We start from the raw sequence: 25233 nt of genomic DNA, 5'->3' as shown, positions 1-25233 counted from the left end.
CTACAAATTCAATACAGTGCCTATTGAAATTCCACCAACCTTTTTTCCAGATACTGACAAGCTGAATATAAAATTAATATAGAAATATCAAGGACCCAGAATAGCCAAAACATTCTTGGAGGAGAAAAAAGAACAAAATTGGAGGTCTCAGTTTTCCCAATTTTAAAACTTACTAATAAACAACAGTAATCAAGACAGTGTTGTGCTGCCTTAAGGATAGACATATGGATCAATGGAATAGAATCGAGAGTTGACAATAAAAACAGTGTGACATATAAACATAAATTTGCCATATAACCCAGCAATTACACTCTGGTTATGTGCCCAAGAGGTATGTAAACATGTCCAAACAGAGACTTGTTTGTGGATGTTTATAAGTATCATTAAATAGCTAAAACCTAGAAACAACCCAATTGTCCATCCACTGATGAATGAATAAATAAAATGTGGCATATCCATACAATAGAATACTATTAAACAGCTAAAAGGAATGACATGTTATAACATGGATAAACCCCAACAACATGCTAAATGACAGAAGCTAGACAGGAAAAACCAAATATAATTCCATTTATATGAAATTTCCAGAAGGAAAATCTGTAGAGACAATAGATCCATGGTAGCCTGGGGCAGGGAGTAGGAACAGAAGGTAACTGCAGATCGAGTGGAGAAATCTTTCTGAGCAATGGAGATGTCCTAAAATTGAATTATTAAAGTCATTGAATTTTACACTTAAAACACATCAATTTTATGGTATATAAATTATACCTCAGAAAAGCTGGTAAAGAATTTGTACATTTTTTCGGGACCTCCCTAGTGGTCCAGTAGCTAAGACTCTGCACTCCCAATGCAAGGGGGACTGGGTTCAATCCCTTGTCAGGGAACTGTTAATAGATCCCACATTCTGCAACTAAGACCTGGTGCAGCCAAATAAGTAATAATTTATTTTATTAAAAAAAAAAGAATTTGTAATTTTCCTCCATCCCCTAATACAGCTTTCAAATAAACTTTCAAAATTATTTTCCTTAATTTTCCCTTGTCTAAGGTCAAATATGATAATTTGATTCCTACCACACATTTTACGGAAACCTAGTGATGATTAAATGAAATTTAATTGCATGTTGAGATGTTAGATTCACATTGGAACCTGCCTTGCTAAGTTAAGGAGAATTCTCTAAGAATTCTCTTTCCCATTTTACAATTGGAGGAATCCAAGTCATCAGATGTATACTGCTGAGGCATAAAATTAGGCTGGAACAATAACTGTAGCCCTTTGCTGCTTCTTACAAAATCCCTGTCAGGAAAAAATTACTTTCTTGCAACCTGATTTTAGTTTACTAGAGATGAGTATATCGAAATGTATACTCCTTCCCAAAGTTGATTTTGGTGTTGTACAAAAACACTTTTAAGTATGCTATTTTATTAGTTGAAGAGTTCTTTTGGATAAAGTCACTAAGATTTTGTCCAATAATATAAATGAGTGTTCAGATAGGATATATGAGATAGTAGAATATTATGAGGACTGGGACTTTGTTTTGACCATTCACTGTATCCCCAAGCCCTAGAACAGTGCATTCAATGTTTGTTAATGAACTAATATTTATTAGAGCCATGTTTATGGCTATTTTGTCAACTAAAAGAAAAATGTTTAGAAATTTCTTTAATTCATTTTAATCACTTCTGTCAGGAAAATTTTTATAATTGAATTTATATTTATGTATATTGCATTTAAATTTATACTTTTGAGAAAGTTACAGGACAGGGCTTCCTAAGATAATTAATACCTAATTTCCTTCCACAAGAGAACAGCCCTTATTGATAAATTTTTGCCATGTTTTGTTGAAGAATATTAACCCACATTCAGGTGACTAGCTCAGAGGTTTCTAAGACTCTGCTGCTGCTAAGTCACTTCAGTCGTGTCCAACTCTGTGCAACCCCATAGACAGCAGCCCACCAGGCTCCCCCATCCCTGGAATTCTCCAGGCAAGAACACTGGAGTGGGTTGCCATTTCCTTCTGCAATGCATGAAAGTGAAAAGTGAAAGTGAAGTCACTCAGTCGTGTCCAACTCTTAGCGACCCCGTGGACTGCAGCCTACCAGGCTTCTCCATCAATGGGATTCTCCAGGCAAGAGTACTGGAGTGGGGTGCCAGTGCCTTCTCTGTTCTAAGACTCTAGTCCTCCCTATAACTGCGTTAGCATCACCTGGGAAATTGAAATGCAGATCCTCTGATCCCCTGGTGGCTTCCCTGGTGGCTCAGAGGTTAAAGCATCTGCCTGTCCCATGGAGGGAGGAGCCTGGTAGGCTACAGTCCATCGGGTTGCAAAGAGTCGGACACGACTGAGCGACTTCACTTTCCTCTGATTCCACTACAGATCTACAGAAGTAGAGACGATCAAGAGACTGAGGATAGGGTCCAGCAGTGGTGTGACAAGCTCCCTGGGTGATTGGGACGCTTGCTGAAGTTAGAGAACCATGGCCACAATTGCTTGCTACAGTGTCCCTACCTTTTTGGAGTGTATTTAAAATACTATGAAAGAAAGAATGACAGAACTCCCTTGAGGCAATACAGCTGAATTTCTCAAACTTACATGTTAATCACCTGAGGTTTTTTGGTTTTACTATGAAAATTCCCATTTTTTCTTCCAGTTTGATTGAGATATAATTGACACACAGCACTATATAAGTTTTTTTATGTGTGTAGAATACTTGATGTATAGTTGATTTTTTTAATATTTGGTTGCATCTGGTCTTTTTGCTTTTTGATGGAATTCATTTTATTCTTTATTATTATTTTTAAAATATTTCATTGTTTGGCTGTGCCAGGTCTTAGTTGCAGCATGTGAGATTTAGTCCCCTGACTAAATCTCGACTAAATCTCAAGGGATCAAACCCAAGCCCCGCACATTGAGATCGGAGTCTTAGCCACTGGACGACGAGAAGTCCCTGCAACTGGTCTCGGTTGTGGCAGAGGGGCACAGTAGCCCTGCCGCATGTGGGATCTTAGTTCTTCAACCGGGGATTGAACTTGTGTGCCCTGCATTGGAATGTGGATTCTTAACCACTGGACCTCCAGGGAAGTCCCACATGTAGTTGATTTACAATATTATATTAGTTTCAGGTGTATAACATACTGATTTAATATTTTTATAGTTTATATTCCATTTAAAGTTATTAGAAAATATTGGCTATATTAAGTCCCACATATAAGTGATAACATACAGTATTTAGTATTTGTCTTTCTTTGTCTGACTTATTTCACTAAGCATAATGCCCTCCAGGTCTATCCATGTTGTTACAAATGACAAGATTTCATTCTTTGTTATGGCTGAGACACATTCTATTGAATATATATACCACATCTTGACCCATTCCTCTGTTGTTGGCAGGTTAGGTTGCTTCCTTATCTTGGCTGTTGTGAATAATGCTGTGAACATTAGGATGCATACATCTTTTTGAATGTCTTTTTTCTTTAGATATATACGCAGCAGTGAAATTACTAGATCATATGATAATTTAGTTTCCTGACGAACTGCCACACTATTCTCCATAGTGACTCTACCAATTTATATTCCCACGAGCAACGCATGAGGGTTCACTTTTCTCCGCATCCTTGGCAGCATTTATTTTCTTTTGGAGAATAGCTATTCTGACAGGTGTCAGGTGATAAACTCATTGTGGTTTTGATTTGTATTTCCCTAGTGATTAGTAATACTGATTTCCAGCCAGCTTTTTCCAAGTTGTAGGAACTGAAAATTCTCTACTACTTCAAGAATATAAGCACAGAGATCCCCATAATCATCTTTATGAACTCTGCTGAAAGAAAGGCCAGGATGACTCTGTTTTTCTAGTAATATCTGTATTCTGACAGCAGAAGGCAGTCTCCATTCCTGATAGTAGATTATATCAATGTTTCTTGAGGCAAAACTAGAAGGTTTATGTAGTAATTAGGCCTCTTCATTCTTTTTTCTATCTTATAGTTATGACATAAATACAGAAAATTTTATCTTTTTATCCCCATTTGGTCATGATCCTAAGGTAAAACTGTCTTCACTTCATTTTCTTGTCTCCATGCCTAGACTCAACAAATTTATCGTCATCAATCCACTTTAAAAAACAAAACACAGCTAATCTTCCCTTTGTATTGATAATGGCAAAGAATAACTGGTGAACTGTCCAGGAAAGTGCAAAGACTAGGTTTGCCAAATACGATGAATCCATTGTAAGATGTAGAAAATTCAGTTGGGTGGAGTGGGATTTCCTGATATTGAGGCTCATCTTATTGCAGGGTTATTTCAAGTGCTAGAACATTCTTTTGTTTTTCTATTCTTTTGGGTAGGAAAACAGAGAGGAAAACTACTAAAGCTAAGTCTCAGAAGAGTAGGTTTGACATAGTATATGCTTTTGTGATGATCAGAAGAATCTTTACATAGAATAGATTGCTTCTCTTAAAAGATAAACTCTTAAGCATAGAAACTTCTGGATCTCAAGAAATTATAGCACATAGGTTTTATTTCAACAGACTATCTTTTGAACTGTTACATAAGGGAGTCAGTATTATACTTTTGAACTATAATGATTTTAGGTAACCTTAATCTGAAAATATTACTTGAGTTAAAGTGATGACATATGATTCTTTTTGTTTGGATTATGGTTAAAAACTTTGTATTCAACAGTTTATTCAGAATTTACTAGGTATAAAAAAAAATGTGCTAGTTGGAAAGGCATAGTCTTTTCCCTCAAGGAATTTTTAGTCCAGTAAAAGAATGGCAGGTAGCTCCTCACAAGTGCCATAAAAAGGCCTAAATCAAGTTTTCTCGAAGTGCAGAAGAAGGGGAATCACATCTATTCAAAAGATGCAGGGAAGCTTTTATAAAAGTACTGGCATTTAGCTGAGTCTTGATAGATGAATAAATCAAACCACTTTTGAAGAAATGAGATCCTATTAAGATACATTTAATGACAAGTTGACTATGCCAAAGCCTTTGGCTGTGTGGATCATAATAAACTTGTGGAAAATTCTGAAAGAGATGGGAATACTAGACCACCTGACCTGCCTCTTGAGGAACCTATATGCAGGTCAGGAAGCAACAGTTAGAACTGGACATAGAATAACAGACTGGTTCCAAATAGGAAAAGGAGTACATCAAGGCTATATATTGTCACCCTGCTTACGTAACTTATATGCAGAGTACATCATGAGAAACGCTGGGCTGGAAGAAACACAAGCTGGAATCAAGATTGCTGGGAGAAATATCAATAACCTCAGATATGCAGATAACACCACCCTTATGGCAGAAAGTGAAGAGGAACTAAAAAGCCTCTTGATGAAAGTAAAAGAGGAGAGTGAAAAAGTTGGCTTAAAGCTCAGCATTCAGAAAACAAAGATCATGGCATCTGGTCATATCACTTCATGGGAGATAGATGGGGAAACAGTGTCAGCCTTCATTTTTGGGAGGCTCCAAAATCACTGCAGATGGTGATTGCAGCCATGAAATTAAAAGACGCTTACTCCTTGGAAGAAAAGTTATGACCAACCTAGACAGTACATTAAAAAGCAGAGATATTACTTTGCCAACAAAGGTCCGTCTAGTCAAGGCTATGGTTTTTCCAGTGGTCATGTATGGAGGTGAGAGTTGGACTGTGAAGAAAGCTGAGTGCCAAAGAATTGATGCTTTTGAACTGTGGTGTTGGAGAAGACTCTTGAGAGTCCCTCGGACTGCAAGGAGATCCAACCAGTCCATTCTAATGGAGATCAGCCCTGGGTGTTCTTTGGAAGGAATGATGCTAAAGCTGAAAGTCTAGTACTTTGGCCACCTCATGCAAAGAGTTGAGTCATTGGAAAAGACTCTGATGCTGGAAGGGATTGGGGGCAGGAGGAAAAGGGGATGACAGAGGATGAGATGGCTGGATGGCATCACCAACTTGATGGACGTGAGTTTGAGTGAACTCCAGGAGATGGTGATAGACAGGGAGGCCTGGCGTGCTGCGATTCATGGAGTCGCAAAGAGTCAGACACGACTGAGCAACTGAACTGAACTGAATGACAAGTTGTCTAAACATGTATAATATCATATAAGAAACGAATCGCCAGTCTAGGTTCGATGCAGGATACAGGATGCTTGGGGCTGGTGCACTAGGATAACCCAGAGGGATGGTATGGGGAGGGAGGTGGGAGGGGGGTTCAAGAGTGGGAACTTATGTACACCCATGGCGGATTCATGTTGATGTGTGGCAAAACCAATACAGTATTGTAAAGTAAAAAAAAATTTTTTTAATTTTAAAAAATAAACTATCTTGAGTCTTTATGTCTTAGGTAGCAGTTACAAAGGTGAGAAAATATAAATTGTTCTAAGAAAGGTATTTTTTAATGCAAAGGTGAAAAATCGTGATTGAAATATAAGATGAATTAAGGTATTACTTATTTAACCATACTAGATCCATGTCACAGATTCTATAACTGTAACTTGTTACTAGCAAGAAAAAGGGAAGAACAGATGGAGTATACTTATTTCTCTTAAGTATAGGACTCTTACAGTTTTGAGTCCTTAGGTTTTTGAGTTTAGGAGGTTTCATTCCTATACAACAGTTTATATGATTTTGTTTAATTGATCTTTGAGTTATTGTTTTTGTTTCAGTCCTAAATCTGTCAGGCTGCCTTTTGTTTTTCCAGGAGAACATTGATTGTTTCCTTATATTTGGAAATTTCTCATTCTAGTTCAGGAGTCCTCAAAGAATAGATTGATTTATTCTGAAGTCCTGCCGGGTAGATCTACTCTAACGCAGTTGCTGTTATCTCTTTCTCTGTAGTTTCCCTGGGCTTCCTAATAGAAATGGAATTATATTCTTTAGGCTTCTTACTATCAGTTCTTACCTATCCATTCAGGTAATTTCATTGCTTTAGTTTTGTGTGCAGCCTCAAAATGTTCTCTCTTCTAGATATGGCCTCTCTGGCAGTGATGTCCTGGATAATGTAGCATATGCCCGAGGGTTCAACACAGACCACCAGACCCAGCTCCTTTATCAGGCATCGGCCATGATGGTAGAGTCCAGGTATGTGGGCAGTAGAAGATACTGAACATGTTTTCCCAGAGCCCTTGGCTTGAATCTTGTACAGGCTGTGGCAAATTTGATAGTAGCTTGAATTAGAAATGGGGAGATTCAAGTTTTAGTTCCTAGTTTGACACCCTTGCTTTGTGATTTAGGTCAAGTCACTGTTAAAATATGAAACTATAATTCACCTGAACTTGTTGGAAATTTTGTTATAACTCAAGTGCATATTGTTTAAATAAATAAATAAATGTAGCCATAAATATAAAATGTTACGGTAGGGGGAAAGGGAGCAAAATCTGGCACAGACATCTAGAAACAGGCTTCAGATTCTCTGTGTTCCCTGTAGGTATGCACTGCTAATTGTAGACAGTGCCACTGCCCTCTACAGAACGGACTATTCGGGTCGAGGTGAGCTTTCAGCCAGGCAGATGCACTTGGCCAGGTTTCTGCGCATGCTTTTGCGACTTGCTGATGAGGTAAGTTTTGTGGTAGGGACAGAGAATGCCTAATTTCAGGAGCTATGAATTCTAGTAGCCTTGCCAGGAGGCCAGAATACTGGAGTCTGGTATCAAGATATCAGTTAGATATAGAGACTTTAGTCATTCATTGCTTTGTGGGGGATGGAGTGGCAGCAGTAAGGTTCTTGGAATGTCTGACCACAAAAAATGACATTTATCCTTTCCCTGTCAGTTTGGTGTAGCAGTGGTAATCACCAACCAAGTGGTAGCCCAAGTGGATGGAGCAGCCATGTTTGCTGCAGATCCTAAAAAACCTATTGGAGGAAATATCATTGCTCATGCCTCAACAACAAGGTAAAGTGATGGGATGGGTGCTTCACTGTGGAATGTCATTGACTGTGAGGTAGACATGAAAATAACATTTCCATTTAAACCTTGTTAAAGCCGCTAGTCCATAATGAGACACAGGAGCCTTTGCTCAACTTAATTGTCACGCTCTGGTTAAAACAAATGTTTGCTTTTAGTTAACAAAGTAAATTAAAAGCTCAAGTGTGGAAGAATACATTTGAGGAATTAATAATGTCTAATCATTTTTTAAAAAAAGGTTTCAATATAGGAAATCCACTGGGGGCAGGGGGTGAGCCAAAATGGATTTCTCTGGATCAGAAGTGCCCTAAGGAATACAGAAAGATCCCCTAACATCCTTCTAGGAAGCATATAAGTCTAAAACCCTTTTCGATCTACCATAAATAGATCAGGAATAGAATTTGTTAATTATAATAATCTTGGTGCTTTGGTCTGTGTCTTTGCCGCAGACTGTACCTGAGAAAAGGAAGAGGGGAAACCAGAATCTGCAAAATCTATGACTCTCCTTGTCTTCCTGAAGCTGAAGCTATGTTTGCCATCAATGCAGACGGAGTGGGAGATGCCAAAGACTGAATTGCTGTTTTTTCCTGTGATAAACCGTAAGCGCTGCAGACTAATGGAAAGGACTGCTCCCTGGAGTTTTTCACAGGCTTCTTCCTATCGTGACTGCAGAAAAAGGCTTTCAGGAAAACAGCTATTATATCAGCTTTTCTTACGGTGTAAACACGAGACAGGTCAGTAGTCACAAGCTGACCTGAAGTGTTTATTCCTTCTAGAGTATATTAATCTCTATGTGAATTCTTTGGTTTGGGGTGTAGGTGTGAAATACCTTTGACATCATAGTCCCTTGGGGTTGACTCAGAACTACCTGCCGTTGGCCACTCTTAGGTCTCCAAGAGAACTAACTAAAGCTGGAGCGACCAGACTTCTCTGTCTTAATGTCGGGAAAAAATACCTGGGCTATGTAGCAAATGGAGTGGGTCACCTCACAGGTTCTTTTCCCTCCGTCAGTAAAACTGTTAAATCAGAAGCAGGTTTCTAATTTATGTATGTCTGAATTAGCTTATGTAAGAATTTTGTTTTAATACTAAGAGCAATTCAAGATACTCATTTCAGAAGCTCTTTAAGTAGATTCAATGTGGGGCTGCTAATAAAGTAGTTATTTGTAGGGAATGTGCTGTTTATAGGAGTTATTCTGATACAAGCTGAATATTCAACACAGGGCCTGCATAATACTGTTTTGGCTCTGGGAAGGAATGATCAGTTTCTATTACTTTAAAACGAAAATGTAAAGGGGAAGTCCCACCTTCAGGTGATTCCCTTTAAACTCATAGAAAATATAGCAAGATAGCTAGCTACTCCATGGCATTCCTGTGGCCTTTGTTTCTATTAAGGTTTGTACTGTATAAATCTGGTACTTGCCCAGATTATTCTGCTTTTTTGGGCTTTGAGATACTCCTTCCCCTTCACTTCTACTCAGCATGAGTTTTAAGCAACTCTTCCACTTTCAGAGGGACTCTTCGCTAGAACTGGGTGGAGAGGCCGTGCAAATCTCGGCTGATGCCTCTGTTGAGCCTACTATATGTAAGGAGATAGGAGGACAAAATTAAATGCAACTTTGTTTTAAAACAGTTGTTCCCTGACTATAGACCACAGTGCCTCCTAAGTCTTCTTCCATTTTTTTCCATCACAAAACAAACCTGGAATGATGTAATAAACCCACAGTGACAGACTCTAGAGTGAAAGCTTGGTTCTTATATGAAACCATCTCAATCTTTTAGACCTATAAAGTACTTTAAGTGACCTTGACCTAAAAACTTGTCTCAATTTTTAACCAAAGAGCTTATTCTAAACTATTTGGTACTATTTTTCTACTTGTCTGCAATAGCCTCACAGTAGGAAACAATTATTTAAGTCCCAAGAAAGAATAAGGAGATGAAAACAAACATAGAAAGGGAATTATAATCACTTCTAGTTAAGTTTAAATTTTGGATTTATTTCAAGTTTGTACCAAAATATATTCCAGGCAACTCTTCAGATCATCATTTTCAGTCATAAGCCTTATGCACTGCTATTTCAAAAGCTGCCAGGACTCTGGAAGTCAGGTGGTCCAGCCCTCAGCCCAGGAGTACAGTTACGATCCACATGATAGACTGAGCAGAGGCAATACCCATGGACTCCCCGATCTTCCGCCCTGGTAGGTTGGGGTGTGTGATCTTAGGACTATACACTTTGGTTCTGAATATTAATCAGTGAAAAAGATTAGAGAGTACACATTCTGTGTTTTGTTCCTATAGCTCTTTGGAGTTCATCCACCTCAGCAGCAGTTGAAAGGCAGCCTTCAGTGTTTTATCCACACTCTACCCTAGGGCAGGTGTATACTAGTCTTGATTTTTTGAGAACTCACTTTATGGAAAAAGTAATAGAAACCCAGGTCTCAAGTACTTCCCCAATTTCAGATTAGGTAAGGGATTAGAATAAATTAACCAGTAGGAAGAAATTGGGGAATTGTAGCAAGCAGCAGTCAGACCTAGGAGTCAAGACACTCCCTTAAGCAGTCTTGCTCAGTTTCCTGATCTAAGCAGGACCTAAGGGGAAAAGACTTAATTTTTTTTCCTTCCTCGAATCATGAAGCCCATTGAAATGTGATTATTCTGCTAAAATTACTTCCAATTCTTCCAGGTCCTTCTGGAAAGCTGAATCCTAGGAAGACAAGAGAATAAGACTAGGACTTTAAATCCAAGCCAACATTTCCTAAACCATGGGTACCTGGGAATGGGCCCTTTGCTTCCTTGCTATTACCAGTCTTTTTCCCACCTTCCCAGGACAACCTGGAACCTACGAACTGTCTCCTCCCCAGGTGAGATGTATATGAACAAGCCCACATGCAAAGTGCAGCTCTCTTTTGGAGGGAAATAGGAACCACGGGAATATATTCTTTCCTGAAAAGTCCCATGACGACTCAGTGAAAGGACCCTGTGTTAGAAAAGCTCTTAAGTATTACCTCTTTAGTGACATTTGGCAGCTCCAGGGCCAGCTTCATCCACTGTTTAGCTTCAGGGTTTTTCCCTAGTTCTTTGTAGCACTGAGAAGAGACAACAGTGAAAACCTCGGAGAAATACCACCAGAAGACTAGAAGGGAATGAGTGTATGCTTTCAAGAAAAAATGGCAACATACATATATTTCATCTATGTTGAAATTGGCAGATGAGTTTACCTTACAAATATATATCCTTCCTGCTTTGGAAAATCCTGGCTGTAGTTCTTCAGCCTAGAGAACAGAGAATGCATTTCAGTAAGAGGTTCCGAAATCCAAGTCAGGCTAAAGTTTATTAGAGTTCCAGTATCCAACCTGGAGATTGATTCAGTGAGTCTACATTTTTTTTAATAAGCCCTTCCAGTGGTTTCTAATCTTCCACAGAACGGGCACACATAAAACTGCCCTCTACCAGAAACCCCTCCCAATATACTAATGTCCTTAGGGAAAACAAGGTCACCCTGGCCTTTCTGGCTGCTGTCCACCCTTCCCTTCCCTCCCTGATACCTTTAGGAAGCTTGAGAGGGCATCCTGCACAGTAGCACCAAGGGGGCTTTCACTCAAGGCTGTCGCGGTTTTTTTTTCTAGCCAGCTCAGGTGAGAGACCTGCCATCAAAAGATCAAGGTGTAACTAAAAACTTAAGTATCTTTAAGAACAATGAATGTTCTTTACTGAGAGAAAAAGGAGCCAAATAGGACTGCATCCAGTCACCACTACCATGACTGTTTGGAGGCAGTGACACAAGCCAGACCATGTTGAGGACCCTGATCTTCCCTGCAAGGTGATCAGTGTCTCAGGAGGGGCCCTTGTGTCAAGCCCTGAAATCTAGCTCACCTGGTAGCACCACCTGCCGAGGAGAAAGTGAGCCATGGGGTTTTCTGGCTTGAGAGCAATGGCTTTGTCCACATGTTCCTAGAGTGGAAATATAAACAAGTTAACATCAGAAAGCAGAGTTACTAAGGGAAGAAAGGCAAGTCACAGAGCTGTAGGGTAGGAACACCTTTGCAAAGAGCTAGGCTGGAGCAGGTCACCTGCACTAGACCAGCACCAGGGAAGGAAGAGAAGCCTTTCTCACCTTGAAGCTAAAGCCACTCTGGATGCGCCTCTGGATGCCCTCATGCTCAGCCAGCTGACCACAAAGCACTGCATACCTAGGGGGGAAGCAGCAGCAGGCTCAGGCACAGGACTGAGGACCATCCCTGCCAGGAAGGGGCTTCCCACCCATGGCTGATGGCACTGCCCAATGCTTCATCTGTACATAGTTCCTCTTTTCACAGACCTATGGTCCCAATTCATATTCTTCAGCAGAAACAGTGGTAGGTTCACAGTTCCCCAAAGTACACTGGGTACAAAAAAGGTGGGCTCTTTTATACTTAAAATTTAGACAAGGTCTCAATCCAAATGTCCCCTCATGATCAGTATAGCCATAGCTGTCATAAAAACTTAAGCAGGTCTCTAAAAGTCAGCATCAATGTGTAAGAAATGTGAATACACTATGTCTGCTTAGCCTGGCAAGCATACTGGTACATCACTGGGAAGCTGTTTGGGAAGGGTATACTCTAGAATTACCAACAGAAGCAGAAGAAGAAAAGGCCTCCAATTTCAGCCCTCTTCTCCACATCCTCCCAGGGGAACAAAGCCATCCAGCTTCCCATTTTCTGTCTTCAAAAACAAAGGTCTAAGAAACAGTGACCTGGCATCTAAAAAGAGGCACTGCAAAGTTTCAGCAACAGATGGGGAAACAAGGCCTCTCCAGCGCACAATCTGAGGGCAGAGTTACAGAAAGCAACAGGGAGGTGGAAAAGGAACACCTGGACTAAAGCCGAGGTGCTAGAACCAGGCCTCCAGGCTGCAGGCTGGCTCTGACCCACACAAGGTGGCAGGACTTTGCCCACATGAGATCACAAACGGCTGATGCTTTTGTGGACTAATGCTGACTGCCAAACTTCCTGGGGGTGAGCTCACATCTATGTTTCCTCATGCTAGCAAAGCAAAGAAGCCAAAGTCCACCAGCAGCCAGGGATCACAGCTAGGGGAATGAAGAGCTTGTATGGGAGAGGGGAACTGCCAATGTCCCAACCTCCCTGAGGAGCCAGGAGCCTCAAGGTTGAAGCCAGGGATGACTTATAACAAAGCTACTCATTTCTCCAGGTTTCAATAGGAAGCTGTACTACTCTTCCTTGTCTCACTCCAAGGCACTTCCCCAAGGAAACCCCTGGATCCCTGGCTTGGGGAAGGATGGGACATAAGAAAATAAAGGCCAGAGCTTCCTCTCCTGGTGCCTCTGGCAAATGCCTGGCCACGCAGAGAAAAGAAAGGGCTCTGCTCCACTCTAACCCATGCTGGCTCTTTCTGGGGCCCTGCAGGGTGTTATTACCACTGATGACACTCCGCATTCTCATTCCCCTTCTCCAGAGCGACCTCGGCTTCTTCTTTTCCTGTAAGACAGAGGCGATCCAGAGTTGACTCGGGCTCCCGTGACCCTTCCAGGCTGTGGGAGGATGGACTGCTCTAGCTCTCACAGTTCCCACCCAAGCAGGACTTATAAATAGTTATGCACTTGAGCACAGTGAAGAGCTGCAAATAGCTTTTCAAGGATAACTTCCGCTTTGCCTTGCTTTCCTTATCTCTGTCATCAGCTGTCCCAGTTATACAACACCCACCTGACGTGCTCAGAGCATTGCAAATATAAAAGGACTCGAAAGCAATCACAGTTTTCCTAGTAGATCATTACCTGGAGAGTTTTTGATTTGGGGTCTGTGGACAGGCCTTAGGGTGTCCATGAAATCCCACTGAAATATTAGGTGTATGTCCATTTTCTTAGGGTCCACAGCTTTGATCGAATTCTCAAGAGGACCGTGATCTAGGAACAGTAACCATGGCTCTGGGCCAGAACTCACTAGAGCCAAATGCCCTGGCATCTGACCAAGGATGACTTTCATGTAGTCCTTACCCAAGTTTTCCAGACACCAAAACTAACAGAAATCAAGGCCTAAACACATGCAGGCTCTTGACAAGGGTTCCCTAGAACATCAAGGAGCTGGAGCCCTCCAGATGAGAACCATTACATCTACACACTGGAGAAAACAACACTGCAAAATAGGACATCTGATTAGAATCAAGAGGGCTTCCATAAAAGAGAATGAAATAATGCCATTTTTAGCAACATGGACAGACCTAGAGATCATACTAAGTGAAGACAGAGAAAGACAAATGCCATACATCACTTATGTGTGAAATATATTTTTTTATGCAAAAAAAAAAAATGATACAAATGAACTTATTTACAAAACAGACTCAGAAAACAAACTAGTTACCAAAGGGGAGGGATAAATTTGGAATTCGAGATTAACAGATATGAACTACTATATATTAAATAGATAAACAAAGGACTTACTGTGTAGCACAGAGAATTATATTGAATATCTTGTAATAACCTATAATGGAAAAGAATCTGCAAAGTATATCTGTATAACTGAATAACTTTGCTATACCTCTGAAACATTAAGTCAACTATATAATAAAAATTTGAAATAATAAAAAGAAATTTTCAATGGTGAGGGCTTGAAAGGGAACACAGAATGGAACATAAGTAATGTGTTGAGGTGATGGGCTGGCTAATCTGAAATGTTTCCTTGTGTATAAGTGATAGTAATCGTGGTATAATTTTGTATGTGCAACAAATACATTTAAAGAGAATAGCTGAGAACCCTACAATTCCCCTATCCAAGCAGAAGAACCATATGGCTCTACCACTGAGGGACACTGTCTTTTAGGGGACTTCACTCTGCCCGCTTCAAAGCACTCATTCACTAGGGAAGTAACGGTGAAGAATGAGGCAACCAGTTCCTGCAGCCTCCTGACGGTCCAGCTTCTAGAGGCAACACAAAATGAACTTTAGATCCAACAATGGTCCTAAAAAGCTGCAATCAGAGAGAAGAGCCTTCAAAGTCTCTCCATAGTCCCCTGACCTCCAGAAGGAAGATTTGTCTGGGGGTGCTACAGGGAGCCAGACCAGTGTGGGCATAGCTGCTTCTCTAACCACTGCTCCATCTCCAGGGTTCACGTTGGCTGTTAGTACTAAGAAATGATCAAAAGGAAAGGTGGTGGTTGCCCCCAAGGGTCCAGACACCAGCTCCAAATGCTGGTCAGAATCCTCACCTGAAACCTAGAAGAGGTAGCAGAAACTTTTGAAAAGAAACAGACAGTAAGTAAGCACCTTCAGTTACAACTTCCAGGGATTTTTCTGAAGATCAAACATTCAGCTCAACTGACTTTTCTGTATTGGCAGAATTCTACAACAGTTTATAGAATAATGACCTTGAGGTACTGTCAGACTCTATCAAAAATTCAATGTCTGTGAGGCTGTACTTATAAAAGTGGGGAGGCAGATAGTTCAGTTAATTAGATAACTGAACCAGGAGATGTGGAAGTCCACTGATGGTGCCTGACTCAGAGGGTGTGCAGCTAGGCAGGACACATCATCTTCCCCGTAAAACCAGTCTCTTTAAAATCTTCACGACAGTAGAGGACAGGCTATGAACCTGGCACAAGTTAGATGCACCCTACGTGGCCCCGGGAACAGATTTTGACAACAGAGTTGGCTAAGTAGACCCCAGGGACTTGTAGGCTAGTGGTATTCCCCCAAACTACTTCCTGGCACTCACCAAACGTACTCCACTCATTACAAACACCTGCCCCACAGGCTCCGTAACTGAAACTAGATTCTTAAACAGCAAAAAAACCCTCCTCAGATTAAGAAAGGTTTTGCCCTTTGTAGTTAAAGAATCAGGACAAAGAATAGTGCTACTAAAACAACTACAGTTGACCCTGAACAATGCGGGGGTTACTAGCCCTCTGCCCAGTCAAAAGTCCACATGTGACTAATAGTCAGCCCTCTGGCTCACCAGTAGAGAATCTGCCTGCCAGTGCAGGAGACAAGGGTTCAATCCCTGGGTCGGAAAGATCTCCTGGAGAACGCTGCAATTCCAGTGTTCTTGCCTGGGAAATCCCATGGACAGGAGCCTGGCAGGCTACAGTCCTTGGAGTTGCAGTCAGACAACTTAGCAACAACAAATCCTCAGGCCCAAGCAACCATGGACTGTGTGCGTGCTTGCGCTGCTCAGATCACTGATGTTCAAGGCCAGCTGTACTACAGTCACATATGCCTGTGTGACTCAGGCCCCATGCCATGCAGAAAAGCAGAGCCTGCTCTGTGTCTCCAGGAGGAAATGGGTCTCCAGGAGCCAGTCTGTCCCTGGTGAGTACCTGAGCCCCAGCTGCCCTGATAGCCTGCGTCTTGGTGGGTCCCCTGGGCCCCAAGCCGCTGGGCTGGCTCCACCCCCAGAATCAGTCAGTTGCACCAGGAGGCTGTCAGCACTTACCACTTAGGGCATAGGACCTCTTCTCACTCGCCTCCTCAGCAAGCTCACACATGTCACTGTAGGCCCGGGCCAGGCGCCAGAGAAAGTCCTGCCGGCTTCCATGCTGCAACCCAAAGAGAGGGATGAGGGCCCCTTCTCTCAGCTGCAAAGAACTGGAGCCCTGACCTCCTCCCCACACTCTACCTTTGAGTGTGTCGTAAACATGTATCAGGCCATCCACATGGCCTCTCACCTGCAGTTAGCTGGTGACGTTGTCTCTAGTCAGTAGACTGCACAACCCAGAGTGGGGGCATCCCAGCCTCCCAATGCTGTGAGGAGGGAAGGCCAACTCCAACATGTAATGAGTCACAGCAAGAGCGTGTGGAAAGGCCCAGGAAAAGGGAAATGCTAACTGAGGGCGTTTATAGCTCAGTTCACTTCAATCGTTCAGTCGCGTCCAACTCTGCGACCCCGTGGACTGCAGCACGCCAGGCTTCCCTGTCCATCACCAACTCCCGGAGCCTACTCAAACTCATGTCAATCAAGTCAGTGATGCCACCGAACCAAACCATCTCATCCTGTCGTCCCCTTCTCCTGCCTTCAGTCTTTCTGCATAAATTCTGGCAGTGAACTTGAGAAGGGAATTGTGACTGAGTGACCCACACACTTGTCACTGGTGATGAAAACTTCAAATAGGGCAAGCAGCTGTGGGTCTGCCTCAGGGAAATCAAAGGGGAAAGTTCCAGTTCTTTCCACATTTCTCCCTATGCTGAGAGGAGCTCTTGCAGTTGCCCTACCAGAGCCAACTACCCAGGGGGTGGGGGGGGAGGAAGCGCTGGGGCAGGGAGTACACAGGCCCCTAGGGGCGGCACTCGGCCTCCCTGGAAAAGGGTGTACGACCCTGAGGGAAGATGCAGAAACTCGCCATGTCACCCTCATTTCCCTTCCTGTGTCACCTGGCAGGGTCATTGACATTCATGGGCGTGAGCAGGGGGAAGGAGGGTAGACGGGCCGTCGGAGCCTCACCGCCAGCTTGTTGTTGAGCAGCAGCTGGAAGCCCTCCCGCTTGCCCTGCTCACTGCCCTGGTGCAGCTCGTCTGCCTGCTGCAGGAGCGGCAGCACATCTTCCTGGCTAGGGGAGCCTCCGGCCTCCAGGGCTTCAGGCTCCGGACCCAAAGCCACCTCCACCTCCAGGTCCAAGGAGTCCTTTCTGCCCATCTTCACTGTCTCGCAGCTCACTTCATCTTCACCATCACCATCACTCTCCCTTTCAGAGTCCCGCTCATAGTCAGACTCAGCATTGGCTGTTGTGTAACTGTGGTGGGGAAGCAAAGTGACAAGGTCAAGGGAGGGGATTACTTAACCTCAGATCACCAGGGGTCTAGCCTCCTCCACAAAGAGGGGCTCTCCACGGCGCTGCGGCCATCAGCACTGACCGTGAGCCATGCCCCTCACTGAGGGGGAACTCAAGTCTTGAGAGAATGCTTCCTAGGGAACCATGGGAAAATGATCTGGGAGGGGAAGAGTCACCAACTCGGAGCCTTGTGACAGTCAGAGGCCGATATGAGAATCCCCTGCTTAGCTACCACCACGTCTGCCAGAAAACAGAGAAAGCCTAGAAAGGTATCAACAAAATGTCAGTAGACCTCTCAGGGCAGAGGAATTAATATCCCCCCTATATTTTAGTATTAGATGGGATTGCTTTAGGGAGCATATATTCTTTAAAGTAATAAAAGTTTAAGATAGAAACCTTAAGATGTAGGTGGAGCTCGATGGCTCACGAGGGGAAGGGTTTGTCAATCACTTTTGCTTTATCAGCCAAATGCACCTGCCAGAACTAACATGGGTGGATGCCAGCCTCTGTGGCAGTGGGTGGCCACAGATATACATATTTTCTTTGTCACTTCAATGTATACCTCTGTCCCAAGTCAGTAACCAAACCTCAACCACAACAGGAGTAGCCCTTGGAAACCTTGGGAACTGATGGGGGGAGCAGGGGAGGGCTGCAGCTCGAAGCAAGAAAGGCAGAAGATGCAAAAAATCCCTTCGGAAGCTGTCTGTGGGGCTGCCATCCAGGTGTCTCCTGGGGAGCCCTACTCTGATTGCATCCACTGTTTCTCTTGGATCTTTGCTTCCTCCAGCAGCTAATGATACTGTTTTCCCCAACTGCCAACTGAGTCAGACAAAAACTGAGCAGAGCAGAAGATAAGGCTTCCAGGGGTCACAACCAGACACCAAAGAGCCCCAGGCTGAGTGAAGGAAAAGCAGGTTCTGTCTGAGCTAGCAGGTTCCAAGACACAGGGAAGATCCTTGAGTCACTTAAGGATAAGCCTTCCTCCGTCCTGAAATTAAAGAGAGGTAGGATCCCTGTGGCTGGAGCAAATCAGACCTGAAGGAGAGACACAAACGAAGTCACAACAAGATAGCCTAAGGTCAGGGGGGCTGACTACTGCAGCCCAAGTGCTGTCCTCCTTATCTGGAAAGCCAGAGAGGACAAGGGAGCAAGTGAGTAACCAGACCTGGGGTCCAATCCATCCGTCCCATTTCTTTATAGAAGAGCTTTCAGATGCATTTAGCAACGGGGCTTCAGAAACATCTACTACAAGAAATTGTAAAGTATTTAAAACCTTCCTAACCTTGCTTTTTAAAAAGGTTCTATAAGTATCTCCCCCCTCAAGCAATGTGCAGTAAAATCTTTAGAAATTATAGGGACAAGGAATAGTATCAGATTTCACAACCATCCTGGGTGGTGGTGAGCAAGACCACGCAGGGGCAGCCTAGAGAAACTCTCCTAGGCTTAGACAATAACCTGCCCCATCCAGAAAGTGAAATCAGTGGCTACCAGTGCCCCTACTCAGCCCAACCAGGCCCAGAGGCAAAAGGAGAAAATGGATTTTTGGGGGTGCAAGCTTGAGCCTCATCACTTCACGTTGCAAAAAGAGGAGGAGACCCCACTCATTCCCAGCTCAGCTGAAGGCTGCCTCAGCACATGGGGAGAGACCCCTCTCTCATCCTGCCTGAGCGCAGTCTCCAGGGAACAGAGCCAGGAGAAAGGTCCTTCAGTGCTGTGATCCCCCTGGGCCCTAAAGGCCGGGGAGCTCACATGGGCAAGGAAAAGGTCGGGAGACCTTGCTGCCACCCAGTGAGAGCTGGTGTCACAGCATTCTCCCACACTTCTTGGACCACACACCCAGCTGCTGGTGAAATCCACCAGAGGAAAAGGGTGGCCCTTTTGTTCAACATGCCCGGCAGCTTTTGAGATGAGTACAGACCTCTGAAAAGGTCCTTTGGTCCTGTGCACTCAGGCTAGACACACTGTTCCCACTGTGGAGCAAGGACTGCAGGCACCCTTGAGGCAAGGAGGCCAACTCTGCTCCTTAAGGAGAGCCCCCTGGTCAGGGATCAAGGACTCTTAGACACAGAGCCCTCCCAGCAATTACATTTCTTTCCTCCAACTGCTAAGCCCCATAGGAGGTGCTGAGCTGAGGCAAAGACAAGCAGGCCTGGGCCCTGACCCCACAGTGGTGAGGAAGATAAGACCAAGAGGAACGAGGCGATAAGCGAACGCCCAAGGAGGAGTGGCAATGAGGCTGCAAGCAGTGGCTCCTGGCTGGAGTGCCTGGGCAGGTTTGCCAGGAGAGCTGGTATTAGGGCGAGTTGGGTTTTGCAAGGAGGGAAGTAAAGCTGCGTTTGGAACAGGGCTCTGGGAACAAGCTCACCAACCCACCCAGTGATTCGGACTCTGGCGCATTCAGCTGATGCCCTGGGAGCTGTTTTATTTGGAAGAAAGCGAGAACACAGCTTTCAGTGGAGCAGAACTGCCCATCAAATAGTCTTACTCTTTCATCCCTCAAAGAAGCTCTCCTTCCCCAGGGCCCACACGTTTAAAGCCATCCCCAAGGCTTGGTCTCCTCTCTCTTGACCAGGACCAGATGAATGACTCACCATGGCCACCGCTCCAGACCGCAGCCGGCTAAAGCAGCCTTACACCATGCACGGCCATCGGCTCCCACATGCCACAGGGTCGGTCACAAGGCTGAGCCTGCTGGAGCTGCTGTTAAGGAAGCCACCCTTTCTCTCCAGCTGCTACAGGCCGCTGGCAGCCCTGTCCGGCCCTGTATGGCTTTGGGAGCCCCAGTGAGCACCCCAAGCTATGAAGCACCCATAAACTTCCCTGGTTGATCACTCTGGCTCATGCTGCCCCCAGAAGCTTGTACAATTTCTTAAAATCATCATGAAGGGCTCTGAGTTCTATTATCCTAGTCTTGGGCAGAGCTGTGACCTGTCCTTATGTTCCACACTCAAAGTTCAAATGTCAAGTAACTGGTTTCCTTGGGTTGCTTAGAGATGCTCCCCTCTCTCCTTTGTGAGACTGAGGAAATACCTCTGAAGTGCTTTCTACTATGTCTGTCACAAAGAGGAATAAACTGGTTAATATTATGAGTGTTTTAGCTGAAGAGGGGCATGCTGCAAAGATCATCATGAAAGACTGGTTTAGCTTCTCATTTCCATGTGCACGTTTGTAGCTACACCAGTCATTCTGCCCTGACAGGATAGGCCTGAGTGCTCACTTCACCAGCCTCTTCCTTGAAGAGGAAAAAAGGTCAGCAAAGGCCACAGAGAGACCAGCCTCTAGACCTCACATGGGCCACCTGGATGACTGGGCTTCAAAGAAGACAAGGGCAGATGCTGCTGTTAACAGCACTGCAACACAGATGTTCATTCAGACTCCATCCGTGGGACACAAGTTTCAAAATGGCACCAGTGGTTTAAAACCAAAAAGCCCTCAGCCTGACCAACCTGGGTGTTCCACCAGACTCCTGCCTGCAGCCCTGTCTCACAGTAAGGCCTATGGCCAGACCTGCTGGCCCACCAGTTACTCAGGTGAGTCACCGCCCACCTGTGAAGAGGGCGAGGGCGCACAAGCAGATCTCCCCATGGGAAGAGAACTTCCCGAGGCAGGGAAAGCTTACAAAGTCCTCCTGATAACAGGAAACCACCCAACCGATGTTACAATAAAACAAAAATAAAGGGTCTAATAACTAGGTAAAAAGCAAACCTACTCTGAGAAAAACAACAGATGCAAACACTTAGCTGCTGTTAAACACTTCCATCTGTCAGCATGACACGTGGTGGATGGCTTTTATTTCAACTGTTTTGTATTTCATTTGTTTATATCCTTACCTTGTTCTAAAAATTATTTACAGCAGCTTGGTATGAATTTTTCATTCTAAACATTACTTTTACACAATGTAACCTGGCTGAAGCCACAGCTGTCTCCAGGAGAGATGACTCACCCGCCTTCACTCTCAGCATCCGTGAACGTGGCTCCCGAGGCGGCCGTGAAGTAGACAGAGCTGGAGCCGGTAGAGTCACTCCTCTCCCGGGCAAATGGGAACCTTCGCCGCCGAGCCACTTTCTGGTTCTCTTCCATATGCGATCTGAAAAGTAAGCTCCTTTCCAGAGGGTGCCATTAGGCCCTTCCAGCCTGCCTTTCCCCTCACCATGAGGGAGCCTCTTACTACTGCTGCTCATTAAAGGGCCCAAAGCAGAGAAACTCTGGGGTCTCTGCCCTCAGGAGAGCAAGATGGGCAGCTGGCGGGACCCAGCCTACAGGGCAGACCAGGTTAAACAGGACAAAGTATTTCAGCTGCTGCAACAGACCCTGAGGGCCCAAAGGCAGCAAGAACTCAGGCAAGGCAAGGAATCAAGCACACGGCTTCCCTGCCAGTGAGGTGAGAAACCGGCTGTGTCCTTACAAACAGACAACAAAGGCTGAGAAAGCTGTCGGGGCAGGGAAAAGCTAGGGTGCAGGGGCCAAGGCAGGAAGGAAGGCTGCAATACTCACCGGACCTCCCCCACAATCTGCCCAGCAAGCCCCTGCAGGCTGCTCCTCAGCTCCTCTACCTCCCGCCGCAGCGCCACCAGGCTGGTCAGCACGAACTCCAGGCGGTCCAGTACCACCTCCTGTCCTCGTGGAAGGCTTGGCAGCACTGCAGCATCGCCAGCCTCACCCGGAACTGCCCGCAACAGCCTGACTGGAGGACAGAGGACAGGAGACAGCGAGGCCCATGGGCTAGAGGGACGAGAAGATCCTGCACCCAGAACTCAAGAACTCTTACTTCTCACTGGAGTTCAATTTACAAAGATCTTTGAGGCTCAGATATTCACAAGTCCCAGGTAACAAACCAGGGGGGGAAAAAAATCAAGGTCCCAATCTTTAAATGAGAGCTCTCCAGGGAATTCTCTGGTGGTTTAGTGGCTAAGACTCCATGCTTTCACTACCAAGGGTCCAGGTTCAATCCCTGGCTGGGGGACTAAGATCTTGCAAGCATGGCCAAAGGAAAAAAAACAAAATGTCCACAAGAGCCCTCTGTTTCAAAAACCTTGCACCCAGGGCCCTTCATGAGCACATACACCTTGGCAGATAATGTAGAATGCTCGCCAGAGCGAGATATCTAGAAGGCAGGGTAGCTGCCCTGCTGCCCAAATCCCAGGCAGTCAATACTTACCACACAGCAAAACTGAAACTGAGCTCACTCAAATTCTGATCTTGCACTTCACAAAGAATAACAAAGAACACACTTTCCTCTCAAGAGCTTCATTTAGTACTATCAGAGAGTGGCAAGGTAAACAGGGGCAGTTACTGAGAGAAAAGGTACACCGGGAAAAACCCACCCAAACCCCACTGGGAAAAAACATCATCGCCAAGCCCTGAATTGAGCTCTAAGTAAATTCTAAAATGCTAGGAAACTGATACCTAAGACAAGCGGACTGGGAAATGTAAAAACAGGAAAGAAACCAGAAAGGCAGGACCCACAGTCCAAGCAAGCACAAAGCTGTTAAAGGAAATCTAGTAACAATAAAGCCTGGATTACTGTACAGACCCAACAATGTTCCAGTATGTAAAGCAAGAAAGATCCCTGGGAATGTGGCTACCACCTCCCAACCTCAGTATAAGAAAGACTACAGCTAAGAAATTATAAACCAACAAATAAAATACAAGGAAAAGAAAGAAAGGGCAAGCACCACTTGCAGCGCTATGTTCCTACCAGCTTAAAAATGCTGACAAACAATTGCAAGCTAAGGTGAAAACTCTTAAAACTCTTCAAAAACTAACTTTTCCGAACCATCTGGCATTTGGTCATCAGAGGAAACGTGTTCCCAATGAACATGAGGCGAGATGACTTGAATGCTCTTCTATCACACACACATGAGGGGAGTGGTCTGGATGAGCCCTAGATGCTTTGCTCTAATGGGTTAACATTAAAGTTTTCCAAAACTTAAAGTACTAACCATTTGTGGCTGGCTCCCAGCCATATTCAGCTTCAACTGCAGTAAGTGCACTCCTGGCCCCATGCTGTGGGAAGTCCACAGGACCAGGTGACCAGGCCCAATCCTGCCACTTACTTGCTCTGTGACAGCCTCGGGAAAGTTACACAAGTTTTTTCAATCTCAACTTACTCATAAGGATTTAAAAAAAAAAACAAAACAACTTGAACTATATAGTCTCCAAGGTGTCTTCGAATGTTAATGTTAACCTAATTTAATACATAAGCCTCAAAAAATTTCAATTCCTCCAAGACTATTCTCTTTTTACTTTCTTTTGGACCTTTCCTCCACTTATTAAACACCTCAACCACACTAAGCAAGTAACTTTAATACATACACAGCACTTCGCGGCCAGAACTAAAAGTGAAAGCTAAGCCCTTCCACTATATACTTTCCTGGGATTACAGGAAAAAGACGACAGAAGAGGAAGACTGCTTTTCCTTTTCGATAAACTTTCCCCAAACTTGAAACTCTCGGGCCCCGCACCCACCCCCCTAATTTTTCCTCTGTTGTCCTGTCCCGCAGGTTCTGCTACAAGCAGCCCCGACCCCAAGCCCACCCCTCAACAGTCACTGAGGCCTCAATAGCCTCGCTCCTACCTTGGCGTCCAGGCTCTGAAGTCTGCGTGTAGTCCAGAGAGTCGGACCGACTCTGGCTCTGACCGCGGCGCTGGGTCCGTTTCCACCGCTGGCTGTAAAGGGCACACAGGAATCCAAGGCCCGCGGCGGTGCCCAGCAACAGTCCTAGCCCGGCGCGGGTGCCACCGAAGGTCCCCAGACCAGACATGCTACACCTGCCGCCCGCGTAAGCCACCAGGAGCAAGCGGGCGAAGGAAGGGAGAGGGATTCGTGAGCGTGGTGCACCCATCGCCAAAGCCGAACCCTTGAAGATAATCTCCCTGCCCAGACCCCGAGCATTCGCCACCCGCACCCTAATCCCGACCTTAAGGTTTCTGCTAGCCCCCAGGCCTGACTACCACGCCGCCCACCCGGCCCTTAGCAGCCTCCCCTCCAACACGCCCCCTAACCCTGATACCGGAGTCAGGTCGATGGGCTTCCAAACTCCTCCCCCAGCCTCAGGACACTGCAGACCACAAACCCGCCGCCCTGGCTACAAACCCCTGGCCTTCCCGCCGAGCCCTTTGAAGGCGCCCCACCCTGTAGTGGACCTCAACTCAGACTCTTACTACCGCTAGCTACTGTGGCGAAGGCCGCGGCTTCTCTGTCAATGACCGTGACGTCATCAAACAGTGCCAACTAGCAGCCTCGCGCGCCTATAAGAAGGCGGGGGTGAGCAGACCTTCGAGACTCCACCTCGTGGCCAGGTTTTTTTTTAGGGGCGTGGCCACAGGCACTACCAGAGGGGCGGAGCCAGCAGAGATCTGGAAAGGCGAACCGAGAATAGGTTAGAAGCCGAGAAAAGGTGGACTGGGCTTCCCAGCTGGCGCCGCTAGTGTTATAAAAAACCTGCCTGCTAATGCAGGAGATGTAAGAGATGCGGGTTCAATCCCTGGGTCAGGAAGATCCCCTGGAGGCGGGCATGGCAATCCACTCCAGTATTCTTGCCTGAAGAATCCTATGGACAGAGGAGCCTGGCGGGCTACAGTTCATAGTGTCGCACAGA

At 45.0% G+C, this 25233-nt stretch overlaps 2 protein-coding genes across 5 annotated transcripts in view; one reads left to right on the top strand and one right to left on the bottom strand.

The window, feature by feature from the left end:
- RAD51 (RAD51 recombinase) overlaps positions 1-8759 on the top strand; it is a 30999-nt gene extending 22240 nt beyond the window's left edge. Inside the window, exons 6-9 of one of the 2 annotated variants that reach the window (XM_068964745.1) lie at positions 6940-7053; positions 7400-7529; positions 7744-7865; positions 8327-8759. In XM_068964745.1, the coding sequence (XP_068820846.1) occupies positions 6940-7053; positions 7400-7529; positions 7744-7865; positions 8327-8450 (490 nt within the window). In that variant the 3' untranslated portion in view covers positions 8451-8759. The remainder of the gene's footprint in view (positions 1-6939; positions 7054-7399; positions 7530-7743; positions 7866-8326) is intronic. The other variant, XM_068964746.1, reaches the window with a different exon arrangement.
- Positions 8760-9872: 1113 nt separating this feature from the next.
- On the bottom strand, positions 9873-24821 carry RMDN3 (regulator of microtubule dynamics 3). Of its 3 annotated transcripts, none has more exons than XM_068964995.1 (13): positions 24800-24821; positions 24210-24403; positions 22127-22316; positions 21576-21719; positions 17305-17593; positions 16300-16402; positions 13293-13353; positions 11991-12066; positions 11750-11827; positions 11422-11520; positions 11095-11148; positions 10882-10962; positions 9873-10580 (listed from the first exon to the last, which is right to left on the bottom strand). In XM_068964995.1, the coding sequence occupies exons 2-13, from the start codon at positions 24394-24396 to the stop codon at positions 10527-10529; spliced, it is 1416 nt and encodes a 471-aa protein (XP_068821096.1). In that variant the 5' UTR covers positions 24397-24403; positions 24800-24821; the 3' UTR covers positions 9873-10526. The 3 variants fall into 3 exon arrangements, with proteins under 3 accessions (XP_068821096.1, XP_068821095.1, XP_068821097.1); XM_068964994.1 differs by lacking the exon at positions 24800-24821 and adding an exon at positions 24646-24791; XM_068964996.1 differs by lacking the exon at positions 24800-24821 and having other exon boundaries at positions 22127-22312; positions 24210-24308.
- Between the last annotated feature and the right edge of the window lie 412 nt (positions 24822-25233).

This window comes from Capricornis sumatraensis, chromosome 2, assembly GCF_032405125.1.
Source record: "Capricornis sumatraensis isolate serow.1 chromosome 2, serow.2, whole genome shotgun sequence".
Lineage (NCBI taxonomy): Eukaryota > Metazoa > Chordata > Mammalia > Artiodactyla > Bovidae > Capricornis > Capricornis sumatraensis.
The sequence above is the reverse complement of the archived record's forward strand: the minus strand, read 5'-3'. Positions and strand labels throughout refer to the sequence as shown.